Source organism: Phalacrocorax aristotelis, chromosome 5 (assembly GCF_949628215.1).
Source record: "Phalacrocorax aristotelis chromosome 5, bGulAri2.1, whole genome shotgun sequence".
NCBI classification, from domain to species: Eukaryota; Metazoa; Chordata; class Aves; order Suliformes; family Phalacrocoracidae; genus Phalacrocorax; species Phalacrocorax aristotelis.
In genome coordinates this window covers 69,623,851-69,638,431 of record NC_134280.1, presented here as the reverse complement: position 1 = coordinate 69,638,431, position 14,581 = coordinate 69,623,851, and the positions used below count along the sequence as shown (strand labels likewise).

The following is a 14,581-nucleotide window of genomic DNA, read 5'->3' as shown; positions in this document are numbered from 1 at the left end:
CGCCTGCATCTCCTTAGCAAACATTAGAGAGGCAATAAAAGCCGGGATAGAAATCGCCTTTGCGTGCTGCGGGGCGGGAGGATAACGGGAACGAGCGCACGCCTCGCACCCGCTCCCGGGTTCCGCACCGGGTTTTCCGCCGCCCGCAGCGGCCGCCGCGCCCGCAGTGCCTCGGCAGCGGCCGCCGCGCCCCGGCACCGGGAAAACCCGGCCTGGAATTCACCGGATCAGGGCAACCGGAACGTGCGGGAGTGGATAGGGGCGCGTGTGGCAGCGGAAGGGGGGTGGGGTGGGGTGCGTGACCCGGGGGTGCTGCCCCCTGCGTGTGTGGGGTGCGTGGGGTGCGCTTGGGCTTTCCTGGGAATGCCACCGTGTGTGCGTGTGCGTGCACGCCTGTGCACTCCTCTGTGCCACCCATGTGCGTGTGCAAGCCCCCGTGCTCCCGCGTGTGCGCGCACGGTACCCCGCCGTTGTTGCCATACGTGTGCGCGGTCCCCCCACCCCCCCTTTCGCGCGGGTGCGGTGCGTGGGTGCGCGCATGTGGGGGTCCCCGCTCCCCCTCCCCCCCCCCCCCCCCGGCGTGTTGTCCCCGTGTTAGCGGGTGCGGGTGCGGCACCCCGGGTGCGGCACCCCGCGCGCGTGTGTGTGTCCCCTCCGTGGCCGTGCCTCCCCCTCCTCCGTGTGCGGCACCGACGCCCCCCTCCCTTCCTCCCTCCCTCCCTCCCCGGCGGCTGCAGTTTCCTCTCCCGCCAGCAGCGAGCAGCAAGTGGATGCGCGATCGGGGCACACGCACACGCACACCCCGCAGGCAGGCAGGCAGGCAGCGGGCGGGCAGCACGGGCTCCGCGGGGCTGCCGGCCCCCGCCACCGCATGCGGGTCCCCGCCGCCCCGCCGCCGCCGCCCGCGGCCCCCGCACCCGCCCCGCCGCCCGCCGCCGCCGCCGCCGCCGCCGTCTGATGAACCGCGGCCCCGCCGAGCCGGGCAGCCGCCGCCCCGCCGCCCCGCCGCGCCCCGCCGCCCGCCACCATGTACCTGCACCCGGAGGCTGCCGGCGCAGGTGAGCCCGCCGTGCGCAGCGCCGAGCACCGGGGAGCCGGAGCAGGGAAAGGGGGGGGGGGGGGGACACCCACACCCACACACCCACACCCCCCACCGCCCCCTGCCTGGCCCCACCGGCGGGACCGGTCCACGCCACCCCGCCCCCCACCCCCCCCCACCCCCGGGACCGCGGCGGCGGCTGCCCGGTTCCCCCCCTCGCCTCCCCGGCTGCGGCTTTGCCGAGTGACCGGTGGGGAGTTACGGTAGTTTGGGGAGAAAGTCATCGCCGCTGCTTTCAAATGAGTCACCTCCCTGCAGAGCTGCGGGGCCCCTCTCCCGTGGGGCCCCCAACCCGCGGGGCCGGCACCCCCATCCCGGGGGGACACCGGGAGCGGAGCAAGCCCCCAGCCTGCGGGTGATCCCCGGGGTGAACCCCCGGCCCCACTGGGTGCCGTTACCCGGACAAGCATCTGGGCAAGCACCCGGGCAGCTCATCACCCCGCACCCCATCACTCACCCCCTCCATCCTTTTGGGGGACCCCAGCCCTGGTCCCCAGCACCGTCCCGCTGCGCCTGCTGGGGTGGGCGATTGGGGAAGGGGCTTTTGCCGCTGCGGTTTTGCTGAGCTCATGCTCCGAAGGCATCGGTCAGCACCGTATCGAGGAATCTGGGACGCTGCCGGGGAGGTTTGGGGCGTGCAGCCGCCCGGTGAGGGCTGCCCGAGCCGCCAGCAGCCGGTGCGGAGGAGAAGGGATGCTGCCGGTGCGACGCGGCTCACCGGGGCCTGGCGGCCCTCACCCGTGGGGTCCCAGGGCCTGGGGAGCAGCCGCCGGCGGGCAGAAGGACGGTGTGTCCTGCGGTGGCGTGGGGACGTGCCTGAGGGGACGTGGGGGAGCACCGACGCGGGGAGAGTGGGTGCCGCCGGTGCGTGTCGCTGGGCTGAGCTGCAGGCGCTCGGCAGAGCCAGGCCTGCGGGAGCCGGCAGGTTGGGGCAGCGCTGGGGACCGCGACACGCTGTCACCCGCAGCAGGTGACAGCGTCGGTGCTGCCTGGGAGTTGGCAGCTCCAGACAAGCAGCCTTCGAGGTGAAGTTTCCGCCTGCCCGGAGGCTGAGCGCTCCCGCCTGCTGCAGCCCGGGAGCAGCTCGGTCCCGTCCCCACGACCCCCTCGGGGTTGCCCTGCGGGGCAGGGGAGCGCGGCACGGCACCGCCGACTGCTTGGCCCAAGGTCACCCGGCGGGTCGGTGCCAGAGCGGGGACACCAGCCTGTCCCCGCTGGCAGCAGCGCGGCAGGGCTGTCCTTCCCCCCGGGTGCCCGAGGACAACGGAGTTATTTCCCCTCCAAACTTGCATCTGCCCCCAATTTTCCCCTCTTGCTCCTGCCAGATGTCCCCCTTGGTGTTCAGTGGGGGACCGGTGGCTGCCCGTGCTGCTGCCAGCGCTTCTCAGCAGGCTTCAAGGTTAAAAGACAGAGCCTAAGCTGCTGGGGTTGTGGGGGGACAGCCCCCCTTTACCCTCTCCCCGAACCCCGTGGTCCCTGGCTGCTGGGTCTCCCATCACGTGAGTTTTCCCACGTCACTGGCCGTGGCTGTGCCGTGGTACCCTCGGCCGTGGGGTGCCATGGTGGAGCTGGGAGGGCGTACAGCCGTGCCAGCAGCTCCGGGCTGGTGCTGGGACGCCGTCTGCTTAATTCACCATTTCCCCCCCAGCCCCTGCTCTTCCTCCCGTGACGCTGCTCAGCCGTGGTGCCATGTGGGTGCTGGGTCTGTCCCGCACTGATGGAGGCTGCGAGGGTGCTGGGGGCTCGCACCCCCGCTGGGTTTGGTGAGAACCAGGAGCTTGCCACGCCGTGTCCCTGGGTGAAGCGATGCCTGTGCTCCCGTGAACCCCTGCCCAGCTCTTTGGGCAGCACCGGCCTCAACCCCTGCTCTGTGTCACCGTGCAGGGGACAGCAGCTGTGACCCCCAGCACTGAGTTTCATGGGGGGAGAAGATGCTGATGGGGAAATTCAGGGAACTTTGCTGCCATCTGCGCCGTGCTTTGCAGCCCGGGGAAAGGGGGCTTTGGTGGGCGAGGTGGAGCTCAGGGGTGATGCTGGGGGTGAGGGCTCTGGTTCTGGGGTGGGAGATGCCCGAAGCAGCCTGGCCTCAGCTGGCAAGAGGTGTTTGGAATTGGGACCGAGCCGATGTGCTTCGCGAAGCAGCTCCCTCCAGCTGGGTGGCTTTGCTGGGGGGCCATGGGGGGCTGTGCTGCCGGCGGGGCCATCACCTGTTCTGTGTCCCATCATGTGTTGGGAGAGCCACAGCTGAGCGCAAAGCAAAGATTGGGTCTGAAGACATAGGTGGCCTATGTGCCACAGAGACGGATGACCCCCACACCACCCACGCTGGCTCTGGGGGCACTGGGCAGCTCCTTCCTCCCTGCTGCCGTGTGGGACCCCCCCGCCCATCCTCATCCCTGCTGCCGGTGCCAGCTCTCCCCTCTCCGGGAAGGCAGTTGCACCTCAACTGCTTCATCCTCTCAGTGCACCAAGCAGGTGCTGGGGGGCCCCGGGTCCCCCCTGCCCCACGTCCCCATCCTCCTGGGCTCTGGAGGGAGCTTGCCGAGTGGAGCCGCGCCGCGGTGGCCCCGATGGAGGCGGTGAATCAATAAGCAGGCAGCTGCCTGTTTTCCCCCAGTGCTGTCTCAGGGCGAGCGATGGAGAGAGGTCTGCGCGCTGGTGCGGCGAGTGCTGGGGGCCGTGGGAGCAGGTCCCTGGGGCTGGGAGAAAAGCCGAGAGCTGGGATCAAAATGGGATGAAACACGCTGGGGAGCGAGGCGGGGGGCCGAGCAGGGGGCTGGGGCGTGTGTGAAGTGGCTGGGAGGATGGGGGGGAAGCGTGACAGCCAGGGAAGGCAGACAAAGAGCGGAGGGCTGGCAGGCGGCTGGCCGGCCTCGCTGGGAGCCAGGCACCTGCTGCAGCCACACGTCCCGCACGGCGCAGGCACAGTGCCGGTGGCTTCCAACCCCCCCGTCCCCGGCACCCCCATCCTGCTCGGGGTTGGGGTTCACCTCCCTGCCAGCCTCCAGCCCCTCTGCTGCACCCGGAGCGGACTCAAGTCCTGGCGATGCTCCTGCCTGCTCCTTGGAGCATCGCCCAGTGCTCACGTCCCCCCACGGCAGCTCCATCCCGTCCCCCGTGGCCGTGGGGTGTCTGTGCAGGTGCTGAGCCCCGCCGGGGTGTCTCTCACCCGTTCCCTCCCAGGGGTCCTGCCTGATCTTGCTCTCTCCCCACCACCTCCGAGCCGTTCAGCCTCCCCGTGCCCCGGGGTGGGGAACACCCATGCACAGACGTGTGACACGTGTCCCAGGGCCTTGTGCACAGCCAGGCAAGGACAGGGCCAGGGGCTGCAGCCAAGCGGGGGGTCCGGCTGGGAGGTCTGCCTGATCCCTCCCCACGCCAAGGAGCAGGAGAGGAGCTGGAGGCGGCTTTCCACCGCCTGATCTCGCGGCTTTTCAGCCTGCCGGGGAAGGGCGGGGGAGCGGGGAATGAAGACAGATGCAGATAATATCGCTGCCACCCCCCGGCCCCTGGGGGCTCAGCTACAATATCTATTATAGATGGATTCAGCAGGGGAAGGGCTTTCGAAGAGCCGCCGGCGGGGCCGGCGCGCAGGGACTGTGTGCAAAGGCAGAGCGGAGGCGAAAGCGTCAAGGGGGGGCCAGACGGGGGGAGCGGGCTCCCCAGGCTGCAACTGGGGGGCTGGAGTGCATGTGTGGGGCTGAGGTGAGCTCGAGGGGCAGCGGGTCGGGCCATGCCAAGTGGCAGGTCCTGCATCTCGATGTGTGCCAGCCTGGCCGTGGTATGGGGGTGCTTTGCGCCCGCCTGCGAGCTCGGGGTGCCTTGTGAGCACCCCATCCCCTCCTGTCATCTCTGGGCAGCTCCGCTCGCAGCCCTGCTGCAGGAGGGAGAGGGTCACCTTGGGGGGGAGTTAATGAGGTTTGAAAGGGAAGCGGCCGATGGCGCTGACGGGGACGGAGCCGGGGCGGCGGAGGGACGGCACAGCGAGGCAGCCTTTCTCCCTGACCTCCCAAGTCGGGGACATTGTGGGGACAGCCCTGAGAGTAGAGTTTGGGGGGCTCCAGGCACCCGTGAAACGAGGTCCCTGCAGCCCTTCCCCTCCGGCTGGGTCTGCAGGACACTGGTGACTGCGGGGGGGCGATGGGTGGCCATCCCTGCTCCCCCATGGGTGGCCGTCCCCACTCCCCCAGGGTCACAGCCTGTGTCACTGGAGGATGCAGCCCAGGGACTGGGGTCTGCAGGATGATTTCCACCAGTCCTACATCCTCCAGGCACCTGCCCACACCTCTGTGTCCCCAGTCCTCCATCTGGGGCCTTCTCAGCCCTTTATTCCCCTCCTCTGCCTCCTCTCTCCTCCCCTCTCAGCTGCATTTCTCCATCTTCCCGTGTGCTTTCTGCCGGCCCTCCTCTTCCTCTCCCAGCACCACCAGCCCCCTGGTTTGGGGGCTGTGGCTGATGCTGGACATCCCCCTGGCACTGAGCTCTCTGCAGGGCTCCTGAGCATCCCCGTGGCACTGAGCTCTCTGCAGGGCTCCTGTCCCCGTGGTGGCCCTCCTGGCCACAAAGCTCAGCGTTGGCATGGCTCCCAGGCAGCGGTGGCTGGGGGGCACAGCCCGGGGTGGGTCAGGGAGCTGGGGAAGCAGGCGGGGGCTCACAGGGCTGGGCACAGCACATGGATCCTGCTCGCTCTTGTCCCCTGGGAGCCTCTGGCTTTCTGCCTCCCTCTCTCCCGCCATCACCCGAAGTGCCCGGGAATGATGGAGGGCCCTGGGGCGAGAGGCTAAGTGGTGGCGGCGGCGTGGCGGCGCGAGAGCTGGCAGTGCCGCTCGGTGTGAGAGCCCAGCCTGCTCCTCCGTGCCTGCCACCGCTGCCAGGAGAGGATTCTGCACCCGGGTGAGGTGGGGCTGGGGCTGCTGCCGGCATGGGGGTGATACCCGGGGGCTGTGGGGGACAGGCACGGCCAGGCAGGGCTTGTGTTTTGGAGAAGAGATGACCTGGAGCGGGGGCTGAGCAGAAGCCAGCCCTGCTGGGGTCGAGGGGCATTGCGAGGCCGTTGGGAGCTGGGTTTGAAATGGGGAGGGTGGTGGATGGAAACCCTGGGGGACTCAGGCAGGGGGGCAGAAAGTCCTCAGGGGGTCCGGGCGCTTCCTCCGGAGGAGAGATGTGGTGGGGACCACTAGGCAGAGAAACCACACGCCTCTCCGGAAATCCTCGGCCAAAAATAGCCCAGCACCGGGGGAAGGAGTGCCTTCGCTTGCCAAATTCTCCCTCCACCACGAGTTCCTGCTTGCGGCCACCCCGGAGAGGGTACGGGTGGCAGCCGCGACCGGCGCGGCGTGGGGGGCTTGCCTGAGGGTGCCTTGGGGTCTGCTCTGCTGCGGGGCCAGAGGCGGCTGCACGCGCTCGTCGCCCAGGGCCTTGCGGCTTCGCTGAGCGGCACGTGAACGTGTCGTGCATGCATCCTGCGCGCCGGCCGCATACTGGAGCAGGGCAGAGGCATGGCTGCGGCGCGCCGGCAGCTGCCGGCATGCTGGGAGAACGCAGGCGGCGGGGATGCTGGCGGGCAGCGCTGCCCGGCTGGGGGCGAGGTGAGGCGCTGGGTGCCCTGAGCATCCTCTCCCCGTGACCGGGCTGACTCGGGGCAGGTGCCGAGAGCAGCCGCAGGGTGCTGGGAGCTCTAGCTCACTTCTCTGGGGAGTGACGGGCTAAGCCTGTCTAGGGGGCTACAGCCTGTGGCAGGAGGGTGAACCGTGCCACGCCAGTGCCCGCCAGCCTCAGGAAAGGCTGTGTGACTGGTGTGCACCCAAACCGGGAGCGGGGGCTTGCTTTGTGAAGGTGAACCCCGGGGTGCACTAGGGACCCGACGGCTTAAATGGCAAAACACCCATCCCATCCTCCATCACACAGGTTTCTCTCTCTCTGCCCCTCATCGTGGTGCCAGGGCATGAGGGACATGTCCGTGCATGGCAGCAGGTTGAGACAGGGGATATCTGGCTGCACCCGGGCACCGGGAAGGAGCCGTGTGGTGTTTTGGGAGGGTGTCCTCTTCCCCCAGAGCCCACGTGGCAGGGATGGTGCCCATGGGCACTGCTGTCCTTGGCGCCGTGCTTCTGCCAGGCCCGGGTGTCTTGGCATCGCACCGGGCACATGGATGATGGGAGAGAGGTGCTGGGGGTGCCCATGCAGGGTGCTGCTCACTGGGTGCCTGGCACCGGCCAACCCATCCCGCGGGGTCCCCAGCAGAGGAGGCAGCACTGTGCCAGGGTGGAGGGGTCTGCAGTAGTCCGGAGGCAAAGCCCCCAGGGCAGGCATCTCCGCGTGGGGGAGGCAGAGACAGACAGATTGACAGCTCCGGGGGATGGACAGATGGCTGGATGGAGAAGCAGATGTGTACGAGGGATGGATGGATGAAGAGATTGATGGATGTGTTGGAGAGGAGGACGCATGGATAGACAGACAGATGCACAGATGGAGAACAGACGCCCGTTTCCCTCCCTCCCGCCCTGGGCATGCCTGGGGTGCTGAGCTGTGGTGCTGCACCAGTCCACTTCCCCAAGGCTTTTCCAATGGTGGGACACTGGCCAGGAACCCCCCGGGGCAGCGGGATGGCCGCGGGGCTCCTGGTGTCCCCCACCGAGCAGCTTGTGCCCACGCAGCCCCTGACAGCCCCCGGGTGGGTGGCACCGTCAGACCCAGCCGTCTCAGCCCTCCAGCTCTGCAGCCGCCCAGCTCTGCCTCGTGGCACACCAAGCCTGGCTCAAAGCAGCCCCAAAACGCCCAGTGGGTTGTTTCTAGGGATGGCGGTGAGGCCTCATCCCTCTTCGGAGGTTTTACATCCAGGCAGCCCCTCCGCGCCCGCCTCTCTCCCTCTGCCTGCGCTGGGGGCATGGGTTTTGCCTGCCTGCTCTGCCTGCTGGGCAGCCCCGCCGCGGTTCTGCCCTGCTCCCACCCGCACTGCGCCCGGGATCCTGCACAGGAGCGAAAGCTGCAAATTCACAGCTTTTCAGCTGCAACCTAAAAATAAGAGGTTTGGGAAATATCTAGCAAATGAGTGGGAGGATGAGAAGAGGAGGAATTAACGGCCTGGCACCAGGCAAACAGCATCTGGGAAGCCCCGGTGTGGCAACGCGGCCGCCTCACTCTCTGCCCCGTGGCCCTCCGCCACGGCACGGCCCTCCCATGGCGCAAGGGGATGCTCTGACGCCATGCGGGTCAGGATCAGGCCCCCTCCCATCCCCCCGCTCCGCAGCATTACCCCATCCCCTTCCCAGCATCATCATCCCCATCCGGGCTCGGCGTCACATCCCACCCCGGCTCCGCGGCTTGCGGCGACGGCTCGTGGCGAAATGTGGTGGTGGGGAAGCGCCGCTCGCTTGGCACCTTCTCCCGCTCCCCCTTCCCCAGGCGCGCGCGCGTTTCCGCTGCCGGTTTGGCGAGGCGGTGAGCGCCGCGGGCTGGCACGCTGGGCGCCTGCTCGGTGGCGGTGGTGGCAGGCGGCTTGGCACGGGCAGAAGTTGCTCTGCGTGGAGCTGTGGAGTGCCGGCTGCGGGGAGAGGCTTTGATCGCCGCTTCCAGAGAGTGCAGCGGGCGGCTGGGGCTGGGGGGGGGCTCTGCACGGCTTTGATTTCTCCCCCGGGGTACTTTGCATCGATGGGTCTCGCTGCTGGGCCTGGGCGGGTGGGAGGATGCTTGGGGAGATGGGGCTGGAATACCAAGCAGCTGCAGGGGAGATGCCATGCTCGAGCTGGGGCATTTTGAGTTCTGTGTCCAAATATATGGCTCTGGGAGCCTGGCCAGGGCTGTCCTTGCTGGGGTACCTGTGGAGAGGTCGGCCCCAGCCCTGGTGCCAGCAGATGCTGTCAGCTTGTGCCCACTGCTTATCCAAAGCCCTTGGCCACTTGCCACTCCATGGAGGAAGAGATTTCCAGCCTCTCTATCCGGTGCAGTAGCCTTTCACTTAGGAGAGGGTCCAGGAGCTGAAACCCTTGCCTGGGTGCCCCTCACGGCTGCTTTGTCCTCCCAGCGCTGCTGCGTGCCAGGGCGGGAAGTGCTGCTCCAGGGCTGTGGCCTTTGGTGCAGGTCCATGGCAGGGAGTTGGGGGTGATGGGGGAGCTGTCAGTCGAGTCTGAGTGGTAGGACAGGCACAGGGAGGCAGGGTGTCCCTGCCACACGGGGAAGGGAACAGGGGGAAAGGGGTGTAGCTGCCCTTGAGTATGTGGGTATCGCTGGGCCGGACTCGAGCGATGTCTGTCCCGGAGAATTGAGTGTGTGCAGGGTCACCGAGACGCGCAAAGCAACCGAGATGTTGCAAAACCACTGAGATTTGCAAAGCCACTGAGATGCACAGGGCCACCGAGATGCCCGAAGCCACCAGGATGCCCGAAGCCACCAGGATGCCCGAAGCCACCAGGATGCGCAGGGCCGCCGAAGTGCACAAAGCCGTTGAGACGAGGAGAGCTCCCCAGCTGGGGAGGAGGTGGGAGCGGGCTGGGGCACCGCGGGCTGTCCCCAGCCTGGGCTGCCCACACAAGGGGTGCCTCCCTGCGCATCGCTGGTGCCGGTGCTCAGCTGCGTGTCGAATCCATTGGCATCAGCAGTTCTCGCCGCAAGCGCCTCGCCTCCACCAGGCTGATCTTACAGGATCTCCAGCTTACACGCTGCTTAGAGGAGAATAATCCCTCTTGGATTTCTGCGCCTCTCGCTTGTGCTCGGGTCGGGTTTTGAAGTGTTTCCTCCACAGCCACAAAGGCCGGAGCTCGCTCGTGCTCCGGAGGCAGCTAATCCCACGCCTGCAGGAGCAGCAGCTTCGGGGAGATGGGCATGCGGTGGCACGCTGCCATCACCGCCATGGGCCCCCTCTCCCAAGCACCCGGGGGGCTGTGGGCACGGGGGGCTCTGAGAAGAGTAGGGGGTGCCCTGCTTGGCCAAGCACATGGGTCCTCCATGCCAAGGTGCACGCTTGCAGGAGGGGCACCTGGCTGGGGACCCTCTGCCAACACGCAGGGACCCTCTCCCCCTGGCACGGGGACCCTCTTCCCTGGTGTGGCCAGCTGCTAATTGTGCAGCCCCAGCAAATCCCACACTGAAGAGCTGCGGTGCTAACGAGGCAGGTAATCCCCTCATCAATAACCAGCTCTAAAAGTGGAATTATATCCCATCCAGCGGCATTGAATATTGATGAAAGAGCTGCAGGGCCGCGACGCTGTGCCGCCCCCTTCCCCAGCCTCCGCAGCCATCCTCTGCTCTGCCGGCGGGTGCAAGGGGTGGGGAGACCTGAGCCCTGGTGCCCCCATGGTGCTTCAAGGCCTTTATGTCCTCCAAGGGTGGACGTGGGGTCTCCAGCTCATGGAGCAGCCCCTCGCTGTGCTCTTGGGATGAGGCAGGACCAGCAAAAGGCAGGTGTGATTTGGGGGGGGGGGGGGTTGTCATGCAATTCCAGGGACTCCAGGGCAGGGGTGTGGACCCCTCAATGCATGGAGCTGAGGTGCCACGGCCGCTGTCTTACACGCCCCCAGCTGTATCCACACCAGCGGAGCAAAGAGGTTTATGGCGAGTGCCACGTTTGTCACCCACTCTCAGGGCTGCATCCCTGTGCACACCGCGACCACGCAGCTCCCCGTGGCCCCTCCAGCCTCTCGGTGCCCGCGTGCCCAGGGCCACCCACCCCATGGCATCCCCATGCCAAGCATCCCAGCTGGGGACCTGATGCTGCCGGCATGGGGACACCACACAGTGCCCCAGGGCAGGGACCCAGGGCTGGGGACAAGCCAGGAGCTCTGCTCAGCTTCTCTAATTAACCAGTGCTAATTGCCTGGAAAATGAGTCGTTTAAATCATGCTGAGGGTGGTAGCAGCCCAGGGGCCAGCATCTCTCCCCCAGCCCTGGGGACATGGGCAGCACGGGCTGAGGGACACGTGTCCCTGCCAAGGAGGGCTGGCACCTGCCTGTGCGCAGGGACCTGCGTGGCTGAGCCTGGAGGTCGCTGGGGGCTAAGAGCCGTGCCATCTATAAGCCCCCAGCATCGCACTGTGGAGCCTCCCCGGGCAGGCAGGTCCCCACCGGTGTAACCATCAGGCTGACCAGGTGATGCCAGGCTTGGGGCTGCGGTGGCAGCTTGGCACGGGGAATTTGGCCAGGGTAGAGCTCATGGGCACCGGTGTGCAACACCATCCCTCTCCAGCCCCTTTGGTGGCAGTGTCCGGACACCGCGCGGGATTTCTCCTTCCTAAGCGGAGTTAATCCCTCATCTGTGCCATGCCAGCGCCTCTGCGGGCAGCGCACATCCCTTCCTCTCGCCTTCTCCCCTTTGATTTCCCTCTCACCAGATTACATTGAGGATGAACTTGACCCCACAAGGACCGAAGCATCCCTTGAAGCTCCAGGCTGAGCCCAGAGGGGTGATGGCAGGGGTCACTCTCCCCGCAGTCATTAGCATGCTTCTTGGCCAGGCAGGGCACCCTGATTTCAGCGTGTCACGGTGTCCCTAAGTGGGCATCAGAGCTGCGGGGAGCACCGGGGAGGGGTGGGCTGGCATGTGGGGAGGGGCTCACCCCGATTCCTAGCCACGCCAGCCTGCCCGGTTAGCCCATGTGCCGAACTTGAACGGGTCAGGGTCCCATACCACCCAAGGGGGGGCTGCCCCAGCCCTCCCCGCCGGCACGGCTGCTTTACATCCCCCCCAGCAGCTTATCTAGCTCAGGTTTATAAATGTTTGAAATTAAGGGCAGGTCCCAAATTCCCTCCTAGGCAACAGTTGCTAAGCGAGTTTTATACACAGGCTCCTTGTGACCGAGGCGCGATGGAGGGGCCCCCCTCTCTGGGTTTGGATGGAGGGAGCATGTGTGCCGGCTGGCTGTGCCGCTGGCGGGGGGCTGGCCAGGACCCCGCAGCCCTGTCCCACGAAACCCTCCGGAGCGACCTCACCACCCTCCTGCCCCCTCCATCTCACCCTGGCAGGGGCTCAGCGCCGGCTGTGAGGCTGCTTAAGGGGCTTTTATAAAACTCCCCTTTATTGCCACCATCCCTTTCGCTTCTCTTTTTATTCCGCCGGAGGCCGCGGGGCTGCCGGTGCTGCGGCCGCTTCGGCACCCGTCTGCGCGCCGGGGCGGGAGCGGGGCGCCGGCAGCACTGGGGAGCCTGCCGCGCGCCGGGGGGATGCCTGAGCCCCCCGTCCGGCTGCCCGGGCCACTCTGACTCATCCCAGCCTCTGAGCCGCTGGCAAATTTCATTACAATAACAAGGTCTGCGGGCAAATTAATTATTAACAATTATTGTTTAATATTTATACTGCAGTAGAGCTACAGGAGGGCTGCTTTGGCCTCGCCGCTTCCCACTGCTGGCCGTGGCTGGAGCGATGGCCTGTCCCCATCCCGGGGGTCCCCGCAGGGATGCCACAATGGGGGATCCTGCCAGGGGACGGGACTGAGCTGGGCGGGGGGCCCCACTGGACTCCCCCCCAAGCCACCTCAGGTGCATATTAACCCTCCCACAGTGCCAGGGCCGTCACGCTTGCTGGCAGCGTGGCCATGAGCTCGGCAGCTGTGCCGGTGCTGCCGGATGCCGGGGACACCCTGTGCCCATGGGGGCCGTGCGGGGAGGCAGGGCAGGGACCCCTGGGGTCCGGCAAGGGGGTTTCCTGCTCATGGGGCTGCTTGGGTGCAGGACAGGAGCAGGGTGGGTGGAAGATGCCTGGCCCTGTAATCATCCCCAGCACCCACAGGGGGTTGATGCTGGAGCAGCAGAGGGGTCCGCCCCCACTTTTGGGGTCCCCAAGGTTGTCCCCATGGCCAGGCTGGGGAGGAGCAGGGGAGCCTGCTGCCTGACCCTTCCCCGGCATCCCCTGCCAAGCACCTGCACTGCTGGTTGGGGTGAATCTGTGTGGCTTTGGCTGACCCAAAGAGGGATCCCCTACTGCGGGGTGGCTGCGGGGCACAGATCCAACAAAGAAACAGGAGATGGATTGTCTGGAGGGGATGGGAAAAGGGAAAGGGATGGGGAAGGGGAAAGGGGAGGAAAGGGGAAGAGGATGGAGAAGGTAAAAAGATGGGGAAGGGATGGGGATGGGGAAGGGATGGGGCATTAGGAAGGCAAAAAGGGACAGAAAGAGGAAAAGGGAAGGGGAAGGGCTGGGGATTAGGAAGGCGAAGGGGAAGGGGAAGCAACACAAAACAACAGCCACTGTGCTGAGATGACATGGTGGGAGCTCCAGGAGGCATGTGGTGATGCTGTGACCTTTGCTGGACACGCCAGCGCTCGCAGGGTGCCGGCAGAGATTAAAGCCTCTGCTCTGCTCCAGCCTGAGCTCCCGGGGAGCGCTGGGGGCCGGGGTGTCCTGCCGGGAGCCCGGAGCCAGCAGAAGGGACTGGGGTGTTTCATGGGGTTGGAGCCTGTTAGCTGGACCCCGTTCCCCACGTTTGCTCTCCCTGTTCTTGCCCAGCCCTCCCCGGGTGCTGTGTGCAGGGTGCTGTAGGCATGCCCACGCCGGGGACACCCCTGGGCGCAGGGCTGACCCCCCCTCCCCGTCCCCTCGCTGAGTGGCGGCTCTGCTCTGCTTCCCTGCAGGGGCTCCCTCCCGCGACGTCCTCCTCGTCTCAGCCATCATCACCGTCAGCCTTAGCGTCACCATCGTCCTCTGCGGGATCTGCCAGTGGTGCCAGCGCAAACTGGTAAGTGGCCCTGCGTCAGCCTGAGGTGGGGAGCGGGCACGGGGCACCCCTCTTCCCTTTCCTGGGGTGTGCTGGGACGTGGGTCCCGGCCACCCTCTGCCCCTGGGTGATGGCTGGGGTGGGGGTCCCGCGGGGTGCGGGGCAATGCCTGCCGCCGGGGGCGCGTGGCTGGGCAGCGAGGCTGCCGGCAGGCAGAGGCGTTTGCCGAGAGCGGTTTGTGGCGGGCACCGGCTGCAGCTTTTATTTTGCTCTTTAGGAGATGTGATAATTAAATGTTTGGGCGAAACTGTTTGTGCGGCATAAAGGGAAGTTTCCAAATACATATATATATATTTGCGACAAGCGGTAACAATCTGGCCCCTGTCCTGCTGGGCACGCTCCTGCCTGGAAGAGCCCTGTGGGAAGGTGGCCAACCCGTCCCTGGCAGCGCCGGGTGCCGTGAGCCAGCCCTGCCACCCGCTCTGCCCCCCACCACAGCCCCCCAGCACCCTCAGGGCACCCGGCTTCCCTCCCTGAGCCCCACTGTGGCAGGAGGGCCTTTGGCTTGGGACAGCACTCCTTCCTGCCCCGCATCCTTCCTCCTCCCTCTTCCCTGCTTCCTGGAGCAGTCTGGCACCAGGATCCGGCCACGTTTCTTTTGCCATCAAATTCAAATCTGGGTCAAGTGCTGCGATGGCGGCAGCTCTTCCCGTGCAGGAGATGCCCACCCCGGTGGTGCCGGCGGCTCCCCCCGAGTCTTGGGAAGGCATCACTCCCCCAGGAAGGCAACAGGCGATCCGGACAGGGACGAGGCAGCGTGGAGGTGGTGGGAGCCACC

At 66.7% G+C, this 14,581-nt stretch overlaps 1 protein-coding gene across 3 annotated transcripts in view; it reads left to right on the top strand.

Moving 5' to 3' along the window:
- The first annotated feature begins 943 nt into the window (after positions 1 to 943).
- Positions 944 to 14,581, top strand: part of SYT7 (synaptotagmin 7) — a 33,725-nt gene continuing 20,087 nt past the window's right edge. For all 3 annotated transcript variants that reach the window (XM_075095105.1, XM_075095107.1, XM_075095106.1), the window contains exons 1-2: positions 944 to 1,058; positions 13,661 to 13,764. In XM_075095105.1, coding sequence (XP_074951206.1) covers positions 1,028 to 1,058; positions 13,661 to 13,764 — 135 coding nt within the window. In that variant the 5' untranslated portion in view covers positions 944 to 1,027. The remainder of the gene's footprint in view (positions 1,059 to 13,660; positions 13,765 to 14,581) is intronic.